The sequence below is a fragment of the Nomascus leucogenys genome, chromosome 4 (genome assembly GCF_006542625.1).
Source record: "Nomascus leucogenys isolate Asia chromosome 4, Asia_NLE_v1, whole genome shotgun sequence".
NCBI classification, from domain to species: domain Eukaryota; kingdom Metazoa; phylum Chordata; class Mammalia; order Primates; family Hylobatidae; genus Nomascus; species Nomascus leucogenys.
Genome location: NC_044384.1, coordinates 46,997,147 through 47,016,950, shown reverse-complemented (window position 1 = coordinate 47,016,950; position 19,804 = coordinate 46,997,147). Strand labels below are relative to the sequence as shown.

At 41.4% G+C, this 19,804-nt stretch overlaps 1 protein-coding gene across 1 annotated transcript in view; it reads right to left on the bottom strand.

Moving 5' to 3' along the window:
• The window catches only part of KLHL14 (kelch like family member 14), a 101,909-nt gene extending 82,316 nt beyond the window's left edge, over positions 1 to 19,593 (bottom strand). Inside the window, exons 1-2 of the mRNA XM_003261953.4 lie at positions 19,227 to 19,593; positions 16,223 to 17,218 (exon numbers count right to left, since the gene is read on the bottom strand). Of these exons, the coding sequence (XP_003262001.1) occupies positions 16,223 to 17,175 (953 nt within the window). The 5' untranslated portion in view covers positions 17,176 to 17,218; positions 19,227 to 19,593. The remainder of the gene's footprint in view (positions 1 to 16,222; positions 17,219 to 19,226) is intronic.
• Between the last annotated feature and the right edge of the window lie 211 nt (positions 19,594 to 19,804).

The window sequence follows — 19,804 nt, the reverse complement described above, 5'->3', positions numbered from 1 at the left end:
ATCAACATCTTTGTTGGCTGTTGCTTTACACATTGCAATTTTGATCAGCCATCTTCCCACCCCTTCACTTCTCATCCCACCCCTGTGGCTCCCATGGGTCCTCCACAATTCTTCCAGAATGTTATTGTGTCCTCTAGCATGCAGTTGGGGTAGTTGGCTTATGCTTTTGCCACATTCCTCTAGGCACCAAACTTGTAGACTGGCTGGTGATGGCAGAGGCAGATATAACAAAAAAGTCTTAAGACCTTTATCTGAATCCATGAAATGTAGCCCACCCCCACCACCCAAGGCTTACTTAGCTCATAAGCCCCAAGGATCAGGATGAGTTTATCTTTATATTATACATAGCACTTGACACTTCATTCTTGGTCCTTTGCTTCATGAGGGACAATGGCTGCCAGCCAAGTTTATACTCACTGCATTTCCCCCTCCATCCCCACCTCCCAGATTAAAGCTTCCTTTAGTAACTAGAAGCAGTTGAATATCTTCTTTGCTTGATTACCTATATAATCCCTAATTCTAATACCTAGTACTTAGCACCTTTCTTCTGAAGAGCATAAATTGCAATGGAAATAGCATCTCATTAATCCTCCCCACATCCCTATGAGGAAGTTGCGTGGCAAGCATTAGCTCTCAGACTAATCCTCCTGCCTGCAAGTGGGATGCAGGGTCCTGCTGCTCTCTAGCACAGATGCTTGCTACTGAGCAAGCTGGTGGGGACAACCAATGCATGTGTGACAGGAGAAAGCTCTTCTCTTTGTTCAAGAGAGATGTGGTTCTGTGCAGCCTGTCACAGTGGAGCCATTCAAGCTCGGTATAGCCTAGTGACGAAAGGAGATAAAGCATCACCTTCAGGCTAGTGATGGACTCGTAAGTAATGCCTGCATTTAAACTCCTAATAAAGCCAATTATTAGACTATGCTGCCTCCTGAGAGCCAATCTCATTACTGAGACTTCGTCCTGTCTTTTTCTTTCTCCCTCCCATCTGGCTGGCTTTTGGAAGAGATAAGAGTGACTTTTTGACCTAAGGAAACTTTGGCACCTGCTGCAGAAGAAAAAATGCAGAAAGACACCAAGGTAGCAAAATAATAATGAAAATTCAAGTTCAGAAGGATGCAACATCTTTCCACTAAAATTGTATCTCTGAGAGAGTGAGACATAATGGTAGAAATGAATATTTTGACAGCAACTTGACATTCTGAAGAAAGAAGTTCAGCCATTCAAGATGATGCTGAGAGGGACAACAGCATCATTGGATCTAAAGTCCAATTTCATTCATTACTCTAATTCCAGGCAGAGGTTCCTTGTGGGGAAACTGTGAGGCTCTTTTGGAGGAACTGGAGCCAGCCTCCTGCCAACCAGGCTGTTTCCAGTTGGAGAGTCACTGCAGGAGTGGCCATGCAGGGGGATAGTGAGAAAAGTTAGTAACAGGATAGATTTCTCCAGGCTTCTCCCGGAATATTCATGGCAACAAATAAGTGTCCATTTTCAAGAAGGGAGTTTCAGTGGATTCCTTCTAAAAAGACTCAACATTTATTTTTAGGGTAAGAAAAATGCTATGAAATCATCCCGGGGTAAAGATGAAAGAAGAAGGTTATCCTTAGTTTTGGGTAGATCTGCAGCAAGGGAGGGAGGCAGGCCCTGGCGGGTGTGTGTGATGAGGAGACAATGAGGTGTGGCTTGTGGAATCCTGCTTAGGGACACCCCGCTGCTGTGGGTGAAATGGAATCTCTTATCTTCCTCTGCTTTTCCTCTCCCTCCTTGTAGGGAGCCAGTTCTTTCTGTTCTTTGCTGTATCACCAACTCTCGAGGGACTATGGTGCCACAGTGAACCCTAGGTGGAGGGCTCCGTGGTGTCTAGGAAGCCCTCCAAGGTCATCTGCCACTGGAAAGGGCATTCACAGAAGCCTCTGAGACCCACCCAATCAGCTAATCTGGAGCAATATTCTTTTCATTATCAGATCTTTGACATGTAGCAACAAATTATTCTGAAAAGTTTACCATATTCTCTGAAGCTGAATTGTGGATGCTATACTGTGTGGCTTGAATTATTCTCTAGTGCAAATTCTCTAGTGCTGTAGGGACCCAAATTTCATCTCTAGGAAATAAATCCCCTAGAATTTGGTAATTCTGGGAACTTTCCCTATGACTCATTTCCCTTTTTCTCATATCAATTAATCAAATTTCTTTTAATTTTGCAAAAATTTTCCCCTATCTTTTAAGAAATCACTATCAGTATTTTCTCCTATCTTTTATAGACATGTAGCAAATTCAAAAAACAGAAGCGATTATTTGTTTAGTTCCATGATTTTCAAAATGTGGTCCAAAATCTACTGGTAGCAAAACTACCTATGATGCTTGCTAAACATGCAGATTCTTGGGACCTCCTTTCAGATCAATTTATTTAGAATCTCTGGGGTGGAGCTAGGGGAGATATATTTTGTTAAAAAGCTCTATGGTTGATTCTTTAAAAAAGCTACTGGTCTAGGTAAGATCTTCTGGAATTGAGGAAAAAGGATCTGAATTTTTTTTTCTTTACTAGCTTTACATTACTGGAAGAGCTATTTATACACTGCTGACTTGGATAACTGTTCAACTGCCTAGATAACTTTGCGTGTATGGATCTAGTTGAAAAGTAATATTTCAGTTAATTTCCCTGTTTTCTAACTTTGTGTCTTAGACTTGGCTTTGTTATGGACTAAACCGTGTTCCCTCCAAATTCGTGTGTTGAAGCCCTAACCCCCAAAGTGACTATATTTGGAGATAGAGCTTTTAAGGAGGTAATTAAGGTTAAATGAGGTCATAAGGGTGAGGCCCTGATCCAATATGACTGGTGTCCTTATAAGAAGAGGAAGAAACACCAGATCTTTCTCTGCATGTAAGCACAGAGAAAAGGCCATATGGGGTTACAGTAGGAAGGCAGCTGTCTACAAACCAGGAAGAGAGGCTCTGCAGAAATCAACCCTGCTGGCACCTTGGTCTTGAACTTCCAACCACCAGAAATTGGAGACAATAAATTTTTGTTAAGCCACTTGGAGACTTTAGGGTTTAGAGTTTCCTTCACACACAAACACACATGCAAATGTGAAACACTTTCCAAAAAAACCTTTCTAAGGTGAGATTATTCCTTCTCTTAATAGGTCAAAAGAATGACTCTTTCCTGGAAGTTGGACTGTCAGTTTGATTAAACTGATGGAAGGCTTGGCGTGGCTTTTTCCTGCACAAGAGTGTCCCTTTTCCTGGGATAGATTTTTACCTAGACTACTTGCTGTTGGTTTCATTTGCTGCTCCTTAACCCTGGAAAAATCGCAAATCTTGAATTTATTTGAGTGCCTCAAGAATGGTGTTTAAATATTTCAGTTTTGCATTGCATGTCTATTTTCTCTTTTCAATTTTGAATACGAGAATGCCAATTGAAGTTTGTCAGGATTCTAGGTGTTCTGAAGTGACTGTCTAGAATTAGATACCTTCTCTACATGACTAGAACTTCTGCCAAGGGAAGAAGATGTCTTCTAAAGACAAAAACATGTGACTAATTTCTAGAGGTTTTCTGCATTCTTGGGATTTGTTGAAAATGCATTCTAAAACCTGTAAAATTTTCACATACTTTTGATAATACCTTGTCTCCTTGAAATATAAAGAAATCCACACTACAATCCCTACTATCTTGCACTCAGAGCTGTCATGGTGGCTCAGTCTTCTTTCTTATGTATCAAAGATGTAACTCTTCTCAGAGAAAGCAAGAATTTGATTGCTCATGAAGATACGTAATCAAAATAGAAATTGTTCTATCCAGCAGCATAAACACTAAGCCCAAGAAATGATTTGTTGGCCAATATTCCATATCCACACATTAGAAGCGACAATGAAGTAACAGTACCCAACTTACTAAGAGTAGTAAAAGTAATTTCTCTTCAAGAGCAGCAGTAGCAGCAGTTTTTGTCCCTAAGGAAAACTGCCAGGAGACTGTAGCAAAGGAAAGATGAAACCGGATAAGTTATTCTCTTGATAAATTTAGCTTTTCCGTGTCGGAATCTGCTTGGTGATATGTGTGGTGAAGCCCTCCATTGAATCTCAGCCTTGACTGAAAATCCCGTGCTTTGTTGTTTCCTGCTGATGCCCACAAGGAATGTTTTAAACTGAGGGCTGCTGTTTTTTTGTTTTCTTTTCTTTTGACATGCAGTACTTCTTCTATAGGGCTTCTTATCAGTTATCATGTCTTGGAAGTCAAAACAATTTCACTTTATTTCCTAAAGTAATTATTGTATTAACATTGCTTGAAAAAATATTTCTTATGTGTCTTTAAGAAAATTTAAGTAAATAAGTCGAGTAATGAAAATGTTTTCCTTGAAATGAAAGATTTGCTTATCCAAGTCCAGAATATCATTTAAGAAATATGATGCCCAAGTCAACAAAGCTAAAATGATCACACGAAGAGGAAAACAAACAATACCAAAGTCAATCACAGATATTTTTCTCTGCCACATCAAATGCCAAGATTTTTAATAATAGTCATAAGTGTCATATAAAAGCATCTAGAGAATTTTGCACTGTACATCTGCATGTATTTTCTTTTCATTTTTGCAAATAGTGTAACCTATTCCTGCAGAAGGTAGCCCCAGCTGTGATCTAGGTACCATAAGAAGTCCTACAATGCTTACAGGATATTTATAACTTAATCATAAACAGACACATAGCACAACTAAAAAAAATGGCCAAAGAATTTGAATAGACATCTCTCTCTCTCTCTCGTATTTTTTTGTTTGTTTGTTTTTAGAGATGGTGTCTCGCTCTATTGCCCAGGCTGGAGTGCAGTGGACCGATCATAGCTCACTGTAGACTCAAACTCCTGGGTTCAAGCAGTTTTCCTGCCTCAGCCTCTGAGTATCTGGAACTATAAGCATGCACCACCAGGCCCAGAGACATTTTTCAAAATAGATATGCAAGTGGCCAATAAGCACATGAAAAGATGCTCAACGTGATTAGTCATTCGGGGAATGCAAACCACCATGAGATACTACTTCACATCTATTAAGATGGTTATAATGAAAAAGACAGATGAGTATTGGTGAAGATGTGGAGCAATTGGAACTTCATAAACTGCTGGTGTGAATGTAAAATGGTGCAGCTGCTTTGAAAAGCCATCTGGCAGTTCCTCAAAAGGTTAAATATTTGTTTAATGTTAACTGAATTAACATATGAGGTAGCATTCCCATTCCTAGGTATATGCATACCCAAGAGAAATGAAAACATATGTCCATACAAAAACTTGTATAGGAATGCTCAGGGCAGCATTATTCATAATAGCAAAGAGTGGAAACAACCCACACATCCATGGATAAACAACAAAATGTAGTTTATCTGTACAATGGAATATTATTCAGCCATAAAAATAAATGAATTAGTATTACCTGTGGCAACATAGATGAACCTTGGAAATACACTACATGAAAGAAGCCATTCAAAAAAACCCACATATTGTATGATTCTATTTACATGAAATGTCCAGAATAGGCAAATCTCTGGTGACAGAAAGTACATTAGTGGTTACCTAGGGCCGAAAGTGGGGCGGATGATGGTGGTGGTGAGGGAATGATTGGTGATTGCTAACAGATACGGGTTTTTGGGGGAGGAAATGATTAAAATGTTCTAAAATTGTGGTGATGGCCACACAACTCTGTGAATATACTGAAAACCACTGAATTATATTCTTTAAGTGGGTGAATTGTATAGTATATTAATTACATCTTAATAAAGCTGCTCAATGTGAATCTACCGTGGGTTTTCTAAATTTTCCAATTGCATGAATAGATCAAAAGGATGGAATAAAATTCCAGGATTGGCTTGGGATCTATATATCACTCAAAGGTGGATAAAATGAACATGAACTTAAAATGATGACTAAAATGGATAATGCTTCAGCAGAAGCATAATCATTATCAGAACTGCATCAGTACTCACGTTGTGGAAATCCAACTCTAAACATTTTGTATGGAAGTGGAAGTCCTAACAAGTGAGCAGAAAGGCAAGTATATATAAATGGAACAATTCCTATAAAAATCCAAGCTATCAATCATTGAATATTTATAGCCAGGCACTATACTAAGTGATGTACATACATTATTTTAACATTTAGAATTGCCCTAATGAAGTGGGTATTATGATGTGCATTTTATAGGTAAGGAATCTGAAAATAGGTTAAGTAAATTACCCAAGGAGAAGCAGCTTGTAAGTGGTAAAGGTGAGAGTTAAACTAGCATTTGTCTAACTTTCAGGTCTTAATTACTACACAATACAGCTGTTTAAGATATCTGCATTATAACCTTGTCTCACTCTCTCTCTCTTTCTCTCTCTCTCTCTCGTCATTTTGGAGTGAATACTTGTGAAACCTTAGGAGAGGGAGATTACAGGAATTGCCACTGACAATGTGGCACAGTTGCTATAGTAACCAATCCACCAAATTCATCTGTGTTACTGGGCACACACTTCTGCCTCTGTAATACACCCATACTGACTGGGATCTTTCACTGTATCACTGAACTCCTGTTAATGCATATGAAATAGAAAGTGGTGAGGGCCTAGTGTACACCTGATAGCATTAAAGTGTTTCCTTCAAAGTTTTCCTCTCTGACTCACAGGTTTACATGCCCTTTTTAAATCCCATCGTTTTGCACAGGATGCTCTGATGTGGTTGGTTTTGAGGGGTGCTCAAAATCAGAGCCACACAGCCCTCTGTTGTTTTGTTCTAAGAAGGATTTACAAATACGACTATTTTTTTTTTTGGTGACAAATTGACCCTCCAGCCTAATAATTCCTCACTCAGCGCCAGATTGTGAATTGTGGACCATCTCACCCTGACCCTGACATTCAAAATAGACCTTTATCTGATAAAAAACACATTTCAGAAATCACTCTATAGAAAATTTGAAGCTAGCACCCAATAATATATGATTGGACTATATACACACACACAGACACACACACACACACAAACATGCACATCCATCTTTCCATATTTTTCAACAATGCCTGTACATTTTCAAGGACTTTTCTCAGATATTGCTGCTTTCTCTCTTCTTCCTCCTCTCCATTTCACTGGCCTCGCCTGTCTTCAGAGGCACCTGAAGGCACATAAGGCAGGGAAGTGAAACCGACTGTAATTCTTCAGTTCACTTCTCTGCAGCCTCCAGTGAGCCAGTCTCCATACGGTGGCCCAGCTGAGCTCTGAGGAAGTTCAGAGTCCCCGCACAGGTGCAATTTACCAACCCCCTCACAGGCGCTCTGGGAGCAAAGAAGCCAGACATAGGCATGTGAAAGGCTTTGGGAGCAGCAGAAAAGAAAGTCTCTAAGCTTAAGTTTATGAGATTAAAAAGAAGAGGAACTCTCTTCTATGAAAGGAAGAAATGAAAGACATTTATAACTCAACCAGCCATTTTCCTTTTGAAGAATGAAATATAAATTGCTGAGAGCTGTCGAAAATTCTAATGTTCCCACTTCTTTCTGATGCCCTTGGTTTCACCTTTGGTTGCCTCCAACTTCATTCCTCTGGTGTTAACAGTCTCTGACTATTTCTGTGCTATCAGTGGTATCATGAATATGTCCTAGTGATTTTTTGATAGGCAAAAGTGCATTCAGGTAAATTTTGCTAAATATGTCTTTTAAAATTAATAATACACAAACTTAAAACAGCATTTTATGTTTAGTTTTTCTACAATCTCAGCTGATCTTTCTACAAACGCTGGTATTTAGAACTATAATTATTAACCCATTTTACTGCTGCAGGACTCGGCTTACGTGGAGCCAGGCCACTCATTTAGGTTTATGATTTCAAAGGCAGCAGTGTTTCCACAATAGTATTACTTCTTTTTTCAGTTCAACTGAAAAACATGCTGATTTTCCCATTTTAAAATGTATCTATGTAGTAAATAATCCTTAGCAGGGCCTGCAACTTCCTGTATGATTTGGACAACTCCTCTTGCCACAAATGTAGCCACGCACCCTTTTTTTTTTTTTTCAGTTCCTGGAAGGTGCCAAGCTCTTTTCTGCCCAGGAGTTTTGCAGGTGGTCTTCTCTCAGCTTTGCCTCTCCAATTGCATATTTTGCCTTCTCCCCAGGCTCATTACTTAGAATGGCTCATCTTTCAAGCCTCATCTTATACCTTTGCTGCAGAGAAAGTCTTCTCCATTCACTCTGATAAGGTTACAGCTGTCTGTTATAGGGTGTCCCAGCCCATGACACTTTTCTCTTGTAGGTTATGTATTGCCAGTGTGATTATTTTGTGTTATTATTTACTCTTTCTCTTTTTACTGTAAATTGCATGCAGTCAGAAATGTGTCTGTCTTGTTCAACTCTGTATCTCAGAACTTAGCTCAGAGCTTGATGTACCATATATGTTCAATACAAATGTGGGGGATATTCCATAGCACAACTTCTGGTTAGTAGTAAATTGCAATGCATCACTCCAAGTTTCCACTAACAGTGTGACACAGTCATGGGCCTGCGTTTAGAAAGCTGTCAGAGGTCCTGAAGTTCTCCTTGCTTCTCAGGTCTTTTGCCAGGTCAAATTACATAGGAATTAAGATGATTTTGCAACGAATGCAGTTATATATTTATCTCCTTATATTCACATAACGGGTTGTCCCCTTTGAACTCTGACACTTTTGAAACTACTGCATTACCTAGCACAACAATGGGTTTAAAAAAAAACAAAAAAAAATCTTATTAACTCAGATTACGTATACATAGTTATTGAACAGAATGGAATTATAGGCGGTAAGGTACCATGATTGACATTTTTTTCTTGTGAAAATATTTTCTTTCTTTTGAGGACTGACTTTTTTTTTTCTTTTTAATGGAACTCTGTCTATAACTCTAAATTATATAAGGTTGGGTATGCCATGATTTAAGTGTTTCTTGATTTGTACTTATCTTGATTTGTAAATGTTGAACACCTAATTTCCAGTCTTTAGAACTTTCTTGCCCGTCTTCTTTTTCTTCCTTTTTCAGATGGTTCACATTCTTAATAACTTGTTTGATACCCCTTATTTCCTTGCATTTTTCTTACTTCTTGTTTTTCTTCTTTTTCTCATTACCCTATAATTTATTTTCTCTTTTTATGGTAGGCATTCCATAGTACCTTTCTGCTTTACTTCTAATGTTGCAAATAGTTCTAATCCTATTTGCAGTAATATTATTTGTGAATAGATAAACCTCTCTGGTATTTATAGTAAAATGAACACACTCATTGTATCATCTGTATTACAAAAGATAGCCTTTCTCTGGTTAAGTCATCCTCCTACCCATATCAAAATAGTGTTTTCGTTTTGTTTTAATTTAAAGAAATCATCAGTAGTAAAGCATGTATTGTGAATTATCTTGGAAATCAATGGCAAGGACATGGAAAATGAACATATTTTCTGAATTCTAAATGAATGAGAGAAGACAAACATTTATGATCTAATAATTGTTAAAATGATTTTCTTGAAACAAAATATAAACAGAATAAATTTTCAGTTATAGAGGTCTTATTTTATGTTATTAAAATATACAGGTATTTTTATAATTCCAACTTCTACCTGGTTATTTAATCACCTGAAATTATCACCAACATGAATAGTGTTTTACTGTCACAAAAACAAATCTGACACCCCTCTAGTACTTCAGTGCACAGAAATCCAGGGAAAACAACTTTTGGTTCAAATTCAAGCTTCAAGGTTTTGGTTTTTTTTTCATAGTTATTTTTCATAGTTAAACAGAAAGTTCTTATTTTTCTCTCTTTTCTTTATTTAAAGTGCATTGGCTCATTCTGTTTTTAGTAAGTCAATATTATAGTGCCAAATCTCAGCAACTTCATTATTTAGCCCCTTAATTCAGAACTAATAATTAAGCACTGTAGACCAGAAGGATAGAATTCCGGCTTTCTAATGTCTTCCCCTCATTCTTCATTGGTTGAGTGGCCTGAAGAAGAGTTAGATGGCAGGAACTTTTAATGACTTTTGTGGTGTGGTAAAACAAGTGGAAGGTGTAGATAAGAGTTTGTCTTTTGTAAATGCCACATCTCCAATATACACTCATAATGGCAGGGTATTTCCCTGGTGATAAGGACCTCTGACTCAAAACTATTCAGATAATTGGGTAAATTACTTATCTTCTCTGAGTCCCAGTTTTCTCATCTTTAAAAAGGCTGAAAGGGTGCTGTAAAGATTGGAAACGTTGTAAGTGATAAGTCAGGCTTGTTGTAGTTGCTCAGTAAGTGATAGCTACTATTAGTATTGGCAAACAACAGGTTGTGTGTATGTTTGCGTGTGTGTAATCATCTTTAAAATTACCTACATTTTTATTGCACATTAGCTTTGTTGATTCACACTATACTGCGCCAACCTTAAGTGTCTATCTCAATTATATTTAAGACCAATAGCAATTTATAACGGACTCACAGTTTTGGATCCAGGTCAGGCACTGAGTTTGGTTACAAACATTCAGAGAAGTCACTGTCTGTTGGGGTCTGAGACAGACACATAAGACAAACCTACAATGGGGTACGTATTCCTGCAGAGGTTGTTCACTTTGCAGAAGGCAGGCAGGATCTATACTCAATCCAGTTGATCCACTCATAAGTCAGGAACCCTGATAACGCATGCCCTTTGACCAAAGCAGCTGGAGATACAGATTGACACTTAGAAAAATAATTGCTCACATGTTCATTTAGTTTAGATTAGTTTGCCTAGATTAGTTTGCTGAATATGTGCCCGTTAATCTCAGAAAAATAGTGTGTTAAATATACTCGCCTACTTTGATTTCCTACTTGAAATGATTAAAATATCATATAAACAATATTTAAGCCTCTTCTGAATAATGATGACCATTCTACATTAGGAGGTTTTATATCCAGTATGCTTGAAAAAATGAGAAACTCATCCATTGTTTTAATTAATCGCTATTTAGCTTCCGAGGATCACTATCCAAATCCTTAAGTCATATTCTGGAAAAATTAACTTCTAACTTAGCACGGTAGAATTATTTAGACTTGAGTTCTTTCCAAATGGAAGGATGAAGACTAATGGGGATTTTTTCCACTAGAATAAGGGCAAATTGTTTTTGTCCATTTTCTTCACTGATATATCCCAAGTGCCTAGTACATGGGTTGGCAAACTGGCTCACAGTATAAATCCAGTCCACCTCCTATTTTTATATTTTTGTATAGCCTGAAAACTAAGAATGTCTTTTATGTTTTTAAGTGGTTGAAAAAATTAAAAGAATAATATTTCATGATGTGAAAATTACATGAAATTTCAGTGCCCACAAATGCAGTTTTACTGTAACACAGCAATGCCCATTCATTAATGTACTGTCAGTTGCGTTTTTGCACTACAGGTGAAGAGTAGCCAAAAATAAACACTGTGTTGCTTTTTATAGAAAAAAAGTTGCTGACCCCTGGCCTGGAAAAACAACCTCCTAATTTTTTTTTAAAGTCAGATACATTAATATTTAACCCTCACAAGTTTCTTTTTAAAAGAAAAATCTTAAGTCTACATATAACTCTTCAGTCAATTACCAGATTTCAGCCTGGCTAGCATTTGGGGAGTGACAGTAAAAAACAGCATACTGTGAATGACAACACAGACTTGCCACACTGCCTGGGTTCAGCTGTGCGATCATGGAGCAATGCCTAACTTCTCTGTGCATCAGTTTTTTATCTATATGAAGCTAATGATAGTACGCATACCTTGGGCTGTTATGAGAATTCAATTAAGTAATGTTTATGAAGTGCATCAACATCACCTGTTACGCAGTAGCAGTTGTAAATAAGGTAACACATTTTTTACTGTTTTATAAGTTAAGAAAATTGGGATACTTAGAATTAGCTAAGGTAATGAGTGAACCTCATGTTCATAAAAATGGTAAAAATACAAGCATGAATTAAAACTGGAAAACGTCCACTTTTAACAGTAAGTCCTCTATTTCAATACCATGCTTACTATCCTTTTTAATTGCCTTCTGATTGTAGGATGTAACTGTTTGACTTCCATACCGGTTGATGTAATTTTGTAATCAATGGTCCTGTTTCAGATAATAAACAAATTGTATTCTGAATGGTTGAATAATTTCTGATACAAAATTTAACTACCTAACAATTTTTAATCTGAGGGTATCAAATTGATATAAAGGGAAGTAACAATTTAGAGAATGCATGGATACAAGATTAGTTTGCTTTGTTAAGGTTATTACTCAGTTCTTCGAAAGGGAACCAACAGAAAATATTGTCCTACATTTAATGAAACACTTTCTAAGCACCAAAGCCAGGAATCAAAACTGTATATTAGGAAATGTAATGACATTTTAATTATTGCAAGTCATTTTAGCAGATAGATAATTAGTACCATTGATGTTTAAATAGATTTTTACATTAATTTATGAGAAATCTATAAATAGACTATGTTTTGTAGTAAATGAAATCTTAGATAGTCTCCTGTTGTTTATAAAATATAATTTCTTTAAAACTACACTTTGATATGGAACCCTACACGGGACGTAATAGCTAGTTGTTAAATGTTTAAAAAATATGATTACTTTCATGAATGTATTCTATTACAGGTGTTTTCTTGGAGAAGGTTCAGTAAACTTTTGTTATGTGCAATAGTAATGTAGATTAATGTATTGATGAAGTACAACATTGAGCCTTTCTTATTTCATAATCTTAATTCATTCAACTTTTAATAAGCATTTATTTGTTATATTGTGTGGGGTGCAATGAAAATGTAAAACGTTAGTTAATTTTATCCAGTAATTAATATCTAGTCCAATTTGATTTATTTGGGATAATTGCTAAGTTATACATTAAAATTTCAAACAGCAAATAAAAAGAAACTATTTGGGTTACTTAAGCTAAATTTAGACTATGTCTTCTGTTATTTACATTTAATATACTAAACACTGCATATCATGTCACTTTAGGAAACTAAATTTTCATGCTTTAGATGATGTTAATATTGACTTGTAGAAAGATTGAATCAAGCCAATTTAATCTATCCATCACTTCACCTCTTTATCATTTTTTTGTGTTGAGAATGTTTCAAATCTACTATTTTAGCAATTTTGAAATATATAATATTTTTTACTAACTGTGGTCACGTTGCTGGTGCAATAGATCACTAAAACTTATTCTTCCTGTCTAACTGAAACTTTATCTCCTTCGTCAAGTCCTGTCATCCTAAATTACTTATGTGTGTATTTGAATACGGAGTGACAAGTTTCTTATTTTACTTATTGTCCTTGTGTTAAGTTTGGTAAAATGGAATATGAATTTGAGTGCAGCTGGTATACTTAGAAAAACCAAGCAACAAGAGGAGCATTTTATATTAATTTGAGTATTTGTATAAAGAGTTTATACTTGGGTTCCTTTACTTTTCTAGACTTAATAAAAACTCAAAATTAATAATCTTTAAAATGCTTAAATGATTATTATATTAACATCTCTACTTTCTATAGATAATATACTCTTAAACAAGTAAATTCTCTTTTGAAGTTATTCTATTTGCTTATACTTTGTACTTATTCCAAAAGACTGGTCAATTTTACATTTTCATCTCCCTCTCTGAATTTAAGAAACTCTTTTACATTTAGAGTTTAAAAACTACAGGTGGATAAAAAGTAATAAATACAAGTTCCTTCTATTCAATTGTCTTCAATGAAAGTGATGTAATCTCAAAAACAATTGGTTAACACATTTATCCCCCTGTTAAATGACACATAAGGCTAAGGGAACATTTTTATATTACACTGATGCTATAATAAATGGGCTGATTTAATACTGTTGGTTGCAACTTACAGCATTTCTGTCTGCTTTAAAGTTAGGAACTTCATGGTTATTTTGGCATTCTTCCTATGAATTAAAATTAAAATAATATAATTAGTCTGTAAAATTCAAAATGCAACATTTACTAATAAAGGACTAAAACCTAAATTACATTATTTTGAGGTCAATGATAGGTTTGCATGAACCATTTGCTTTTCTATATCTTTCTCTTTTAAAAGAAAATACAGTTTTCTTCCTACTGCAGAAGTATCAGATTCTTGCAGTATCCATGACACTTGTAAGCATTCATTGGTCAGACACCACTACATATCCTTCAAATGATGTGGCCCAATGAAGCTGGAAGGTGTCGTCACGGAGCCAGGCAGCCTGGTATCTCAGCCATCCACCAGGACAGAGCCAGCAGGCACTAGCTGGTGTGCTGAATCTTGACTAAAGTGGGAAATGGATTTTGCATTTTGAAAGTCAACTCTTCTAACATTGAATCTTAGGACATACCTGTTAGATAAAAGTGCACTGAGGGCTTCAGAAATTATTTACTGGATCAAATTTATAAAGCTCCTCTGCCAAAATTTCTCTTAGAATAAGTTAAATCTTAATTTTATTATTCCTCTGGGTTTCTGAATTTATACCGTGTTATACATATTTTTAAAAGTATGAGTAAATGTATCTTCAGAACTGTAACTGTGTTGTCTGAATTATCGACTATGTATGATATATGCTAAATGAAGTACACTTGTAGGTCATTTAAAAGTGATAAAAATTTAAATGACAGAATATTAATCACCGAGGCCCATCACCCATCACACTGAGTTTGCCATTTGGATCTTTAGACAAACGAAAAATTCCAATACAATAAAAATACGTTTCATGTATTTTTCCTCATTGGCTCCTTGTGCTGACTGTTAAAAGCACATGGGGATTTGGATTCTTGTTTCTTCTATTGTCCTATTATCATCTTTTGACAACACGATTCATTAACTCATCTCCCACAGATGTTAGAAAAATCAACTTACAGGGTTTTGTTACAAGTTCAAGATTTCTCATGCCTCCTGTTGGCCTCTCCTTAACACTAGAGCTGCCTAAAAAAGTGTAGAGAATATCTTCCATTTCTTTAAACTTTAGTTACCTAGGTCTGGTGGAAACATAATGAAACACATACACACACGCGCACACACACACACACACACACACCATTTAATTCTATAAGGTTGCACAAGGTAGGCCCCATCCTTTAGACATCATTCTGATTGGGAAAATGCCCTGCTAGATTTTCAAACCATGTACTTTGCTACACTTTATAACACTTTGGTGGTTAGGCTGGAGTAGCCTGGCATCTGGAATCATGATGTTTTATCATGAGAAACTGAGAGAATACTGTTTCTCTTTTCTAAAAAGAGAAAGAAACCCTTTGCTAGGGCTCATTAAAAATGGTTTTAAATTTGGAGCCAATAAAACACGATTGTCAATTCCTACAGCCTTTTCACCTCAGCAGCATTTTAAAAAGGCATCATTTCTCTCTCCCCTGAAATCCTACTTGCAACACACACAACCACATTTTTAACTAGCGACAACAGAAGCAGCAACAACTCTCCAACTTCTTTGTCACTGGTGAGCAGGCACACAGACCAACTGGAGCTAGAAGCCTCTCCACTCCCCCATCCCAATTTTCAACTGCACTCTTCTCAGAAATGGGAGTTGCTAGGCAAGATTCATCCCATCACCCTGAAATCTCTTGCTTTACTCTCCTTTAAAAGCGAAAAGGAAAGGCTTTCCACAACATAGAGAAGTTTGCCTGGGCACATGATACCAGCATTTCCAATAGTGACCCTAATAGACAAAGCATTTTGGAGCTCTGACATCGACAGGGAGCAGATCCCAGTAATGAAGAAACAACTTGAGTGTGTGACAGCAAGACCATGAAAGCCTGCCTTTGCAAGCATCGCCTGGGCTCTTCTGCTCACCGAAGGCAGAACTGAGGAGGGGTGGGGTGGGCATTCCTCACCACAGCATCCTTTTTCTTGAGCAAGCCCATCTTAAGATTTGTAGGGAGAGCTGGCTTAGAGAGACTTCCAAAGCCTCACTTCTAACCGTCCTGGCCTTTGGCCCCACCTGCCTGTCAATTTCAGTCTGAGTCCACAATTCCCTTGTTGATGGCTCTGGGGATATCTAGAACCTGGGCTTTGGAGCGCTCAGGGATGCTGTTAGGCCAGTTCCCTATTGACCTTTCAGGGACTCTGAAATCAACTTTCCCCACACACTCTGAATTGTTTGCGTTAGTTTTCATCCTGCCAGAGCCACCCGCCCAGCCCATACATCTCTCCCCTCCTCCCTGCCCCCTCCCCTCCCTCCGGCCTCTCTGGCTCTACCCGCTCCCCCCTCCCCGCCCTCCTCTTTGCTGTCTCCTACCTGCTGGCCAGGCTCTGCCTGCAGTGCTGCCTGAAGGGCATCAGGTGGTAGTTCATGGCGTCCAGCAGCAGCTTCTGGCAGACTGGGTCGGTTCGCATGAAATCCACTGACTGGACCCGCTCCACCAGCTCCGGGGCCGGGATGAGGGCGAAGCGGAGGCGCTTCATGAGGTCAGGCGCATACTGCATGCGGGTCTCGCGGTCGTGCTCCAGCCACAGCACGGACATCTGGAAGAGCGCCAGCTCCGACTCCACGGGGGGCGGCAGCGAGTCCAGCAGGGCGCGCATCTCCTCGAAGTTGAGCAGCAGCACATCCTCCACCAGGTACTTGTTGGCCAGCTTCTTGGTCTCCTCCAGGCCGTGCAGCGCGGCGATCTTGCACACCTGCTTGTAGTTCTGCACCGAGATCTGGTCGTTGAGGAACTGCACGCAGAGCTTGGTGACCTGGGGGATGTGCAGGATCTTGCTGACCGACAGCACCTCCTCCACCGTGTCCAGGGACAGGGTCACGTTGGCCGTGTAGAGGTACTCGAGCACCAGGCGCAGCCCGATGGACGAGCAGCCCTGCAGCACCAGGTTGTTGATGGCCCGGGGGCTGGTCAGCAGCTTGTCGTCGGGGGAGGAAGAAGGAGTCCCGGGCTCCTCCTGCGGCGGCGGCTGCTGCTGCTGTGACGGCTGCTGCTGCTGCTGCGGCGGCTGCTGCTGGTCCTTGGGGGCCCCCAGGCCGTCCTGGCCGCCGACCCCTCCCCCGAGAGGGGGGTGGCTGGAGAAGAGCGATCGGAAGTACTGCGAGCAGGAGGCCAGCACGGCCTTGTGGCAGTGGAACTGCTGGCCCTGGGCCGTCAGGGTCACGTCGCAAAACAGCTGCTTCCTCCACAGCAGGTTGAGGCCGTGCAGCAGGTTGTCGCTGTGGCTGGGGTCGAAGGTGGAGGTCCTGTCCCCGGATCTGGACATGGCGAGCTGACTCGGTGCACCTGGCTTTAAACCCTCCTCCAACCTGGCAGACAGGGGTGGGGGATGGGAGGGAGGGGAGCTGGGTGGTGGAGGGGGTGGGGTGTGGTCGGGGTGGGGAAGGGTGTGGAGGGGAGGGGAGGGCGAAGAACAAGAATCAAGGCTCAGCTTGGCTCCCTCCTGGCGCGCTCCGGACCCCGACCTTAGGAGGAAAGTCCGAAGACGCTGGATCCGTGAGCGCCACCAGAAGGGCCCTGTCTGGGGTCCCGGCGCCGGTTCTGCTCCCCGCGGCTCCTCTCGCCACCTCCCACACACTTCGTCCCTCACTTTCCTAAAACCACCTCAGCTCGGCTGTTGGCAGCAACAGCGGTGGCAGCAGCGACGGCAGAGTGGCGGCTGAGGCCGAGGCACCTCGTGGGCTCGTGTCCATGCCGGGCCGGATGAAGGGAAAGGCCGGGGAGTGGGGAGCCGGGGGTGCCCTGAAAGCTCAGAGGCGACCGACGGCGAAGGTCCCAGGTCAACTTGTGCCCGAAGCTTTGCTTTTCGCAGTTGGCCCAGTTTGGGGGAGGGGGTAGGAACAGGGGCCCGACAAGCGTGCGGGGTGGGCGAATCTTAGCTCTCCAAAAGCTGGGACCCCCTTCGATTATCCATGCTGCCCCGAGAAACTCCTAGGCTAATAGTCTGAAGGAGGAGATAAAGCCCTTTCTTCTCCCGGGAAAGTGCAGCGGAGCGCGGTGAGGACCCGCTCAGTGGACTCGGCAGAGGCGGGAGCGGTCCTTATCAATTCGAGCTCATTTCCCTCACCCTGGCCCTGCCCGCTTCCCTGCTTCGCAAACTGTTGGCTTCCCCGTCACCACTCAGTTTGGCTAATTTTCCAGAGATGCCTTTAAACCTGGCAGGAGAATCCTTCCACCACCGCCACCCCCACCCGGTGGCCCCCTCTCCCCCGTCTCGCTCATTTCAAAGCGCGGAAGTTCAGGCATCTATCTCCCCTTCCAGCGCGGGGCGGCACCGAGGACCCAGGGGGAGGAAGTGGGGCTGCGAGGACGCGTTTGGAGCGGGAGCCGGGAGGCCTGGAGGCCGGGAGGGATTCGTGTGCACGGTTTTCCCTCCCGGGCACCAGGCGCAGTCGCTTTAACTCCAGTAACTATGAGAAGTTCAAGTTAGAAGGCAGGTGTTGGGGGAGGGGTGGGGGCTGTCGAACGAGTGGGGGGGCGGGGGAGCAGTGGGGTGCGGGGTCTCTGCGCCCCACCCAGCATCGTCTCCGGCAGCCGCAGCTCCCTTCTGACCCCCTCGGTAAAGCCCCCAGCGCCCCCCACTCGGGCACCCCCACTTCCCCGGCCCTGGAACTACTTCTGTAAAAAGTCTGAGCCGCCCGCATCTAGGCAGAGGAGGGAAGGGTGGGGGAGGCGAGGCGAAATCGATACGCCAGGTCCTTAACCTGTAATTGCACCTTCCAGGGCTGAGCAGAAAGGGACCCTCTGCTCGCATCCCGCCCGCGCGCCCGCCTGCCCGCCAGGGAGAGCCGCCGCCGCCGCCGCCCGGCTCAGAGGGATCCCGCCGGACCTGCCCCTTCCACTGCGGCTCACTCTGCCCTGCCTGGCGCCGGTCCTGGATCGCCGGCTTCCTATTTATACCGGACTGGGCTCCTTTCGACTCACTTTACCATCCCGTTCCAGGTGGACCCTACCCTCCCTCGCGCTCCCTCCCCCGGCAGCACCCCCACGCCGGCCCCCAAAGCTCTGGCTTGCCTGAAACATCTTACAGAGTCTCTCTCCCTTTAAGAGGACCCGGTCATACCTCTCTCTAGCTCTCTCCGCTTCGTTGTCTCCCCCTCCCCATCTTTTCCTATTCCCCTTCCTTCTTGTTCTCCTCCCTTGCCTTTCCTCCTCATCTGCTTATTTCTTGCAATAGGAGTTTTTCCTTTATGAGCGTTTGCCATACAACTACCCCCCCAACCCCTCTGAAAGACTCCCTTCCCGGCCCTTCCCCCTCCAACAACCCAAAAGACAGAACAAAATACACACAAGGCAGACACAAGGCCAGAAACTTACCTGCTCTCAACCAGCTGCAAAGTCAAGGCTCACTTAAGCTCCCCCCAAAAATCAATTGTCCTTCCTTTTTAAAGGTTTGCTCTCTGCTTGGGAGGGGGAAAACACCTTCTGGTTCCCAACTCCAGGCAGTCACTCTTTACAATTTATTTTGTCGTACATCATTTGATCACCATGAATTAGCAACAGCGAGAAAATGTAGGAGAGGGAGAAAAGAGAGAAAGAGAGAGGGAGAGAGAGGGAGAGAGAGAGGGAGCAGAGCTTTCTGCAAGAGAAGAAGAAGAAAAAATGTACGTGTGACAAATTATGCTACCAAGAAACAACACATCATTATCCTTGGGCCTGGGGCTCAGTGAGTCGTAACGAGAGTAATAGGAAATCCACGGTTGGGGAGAGAAACGGTCGTGCTTGGCCAGTAGAGAGAGACCATACAGGGGGATGGATGCTGGAGAGACTCGCAAAATTATGGCTCAAGGCTATTGTAAAAATTGTCGAGCGTAAATGACTGCGATTTCAAACATCTTTGGAAGAAAGAAGGGGAAAAAGCGAGCCCCCCCTCCCTCCCTCTCCCTCCCTCTCCC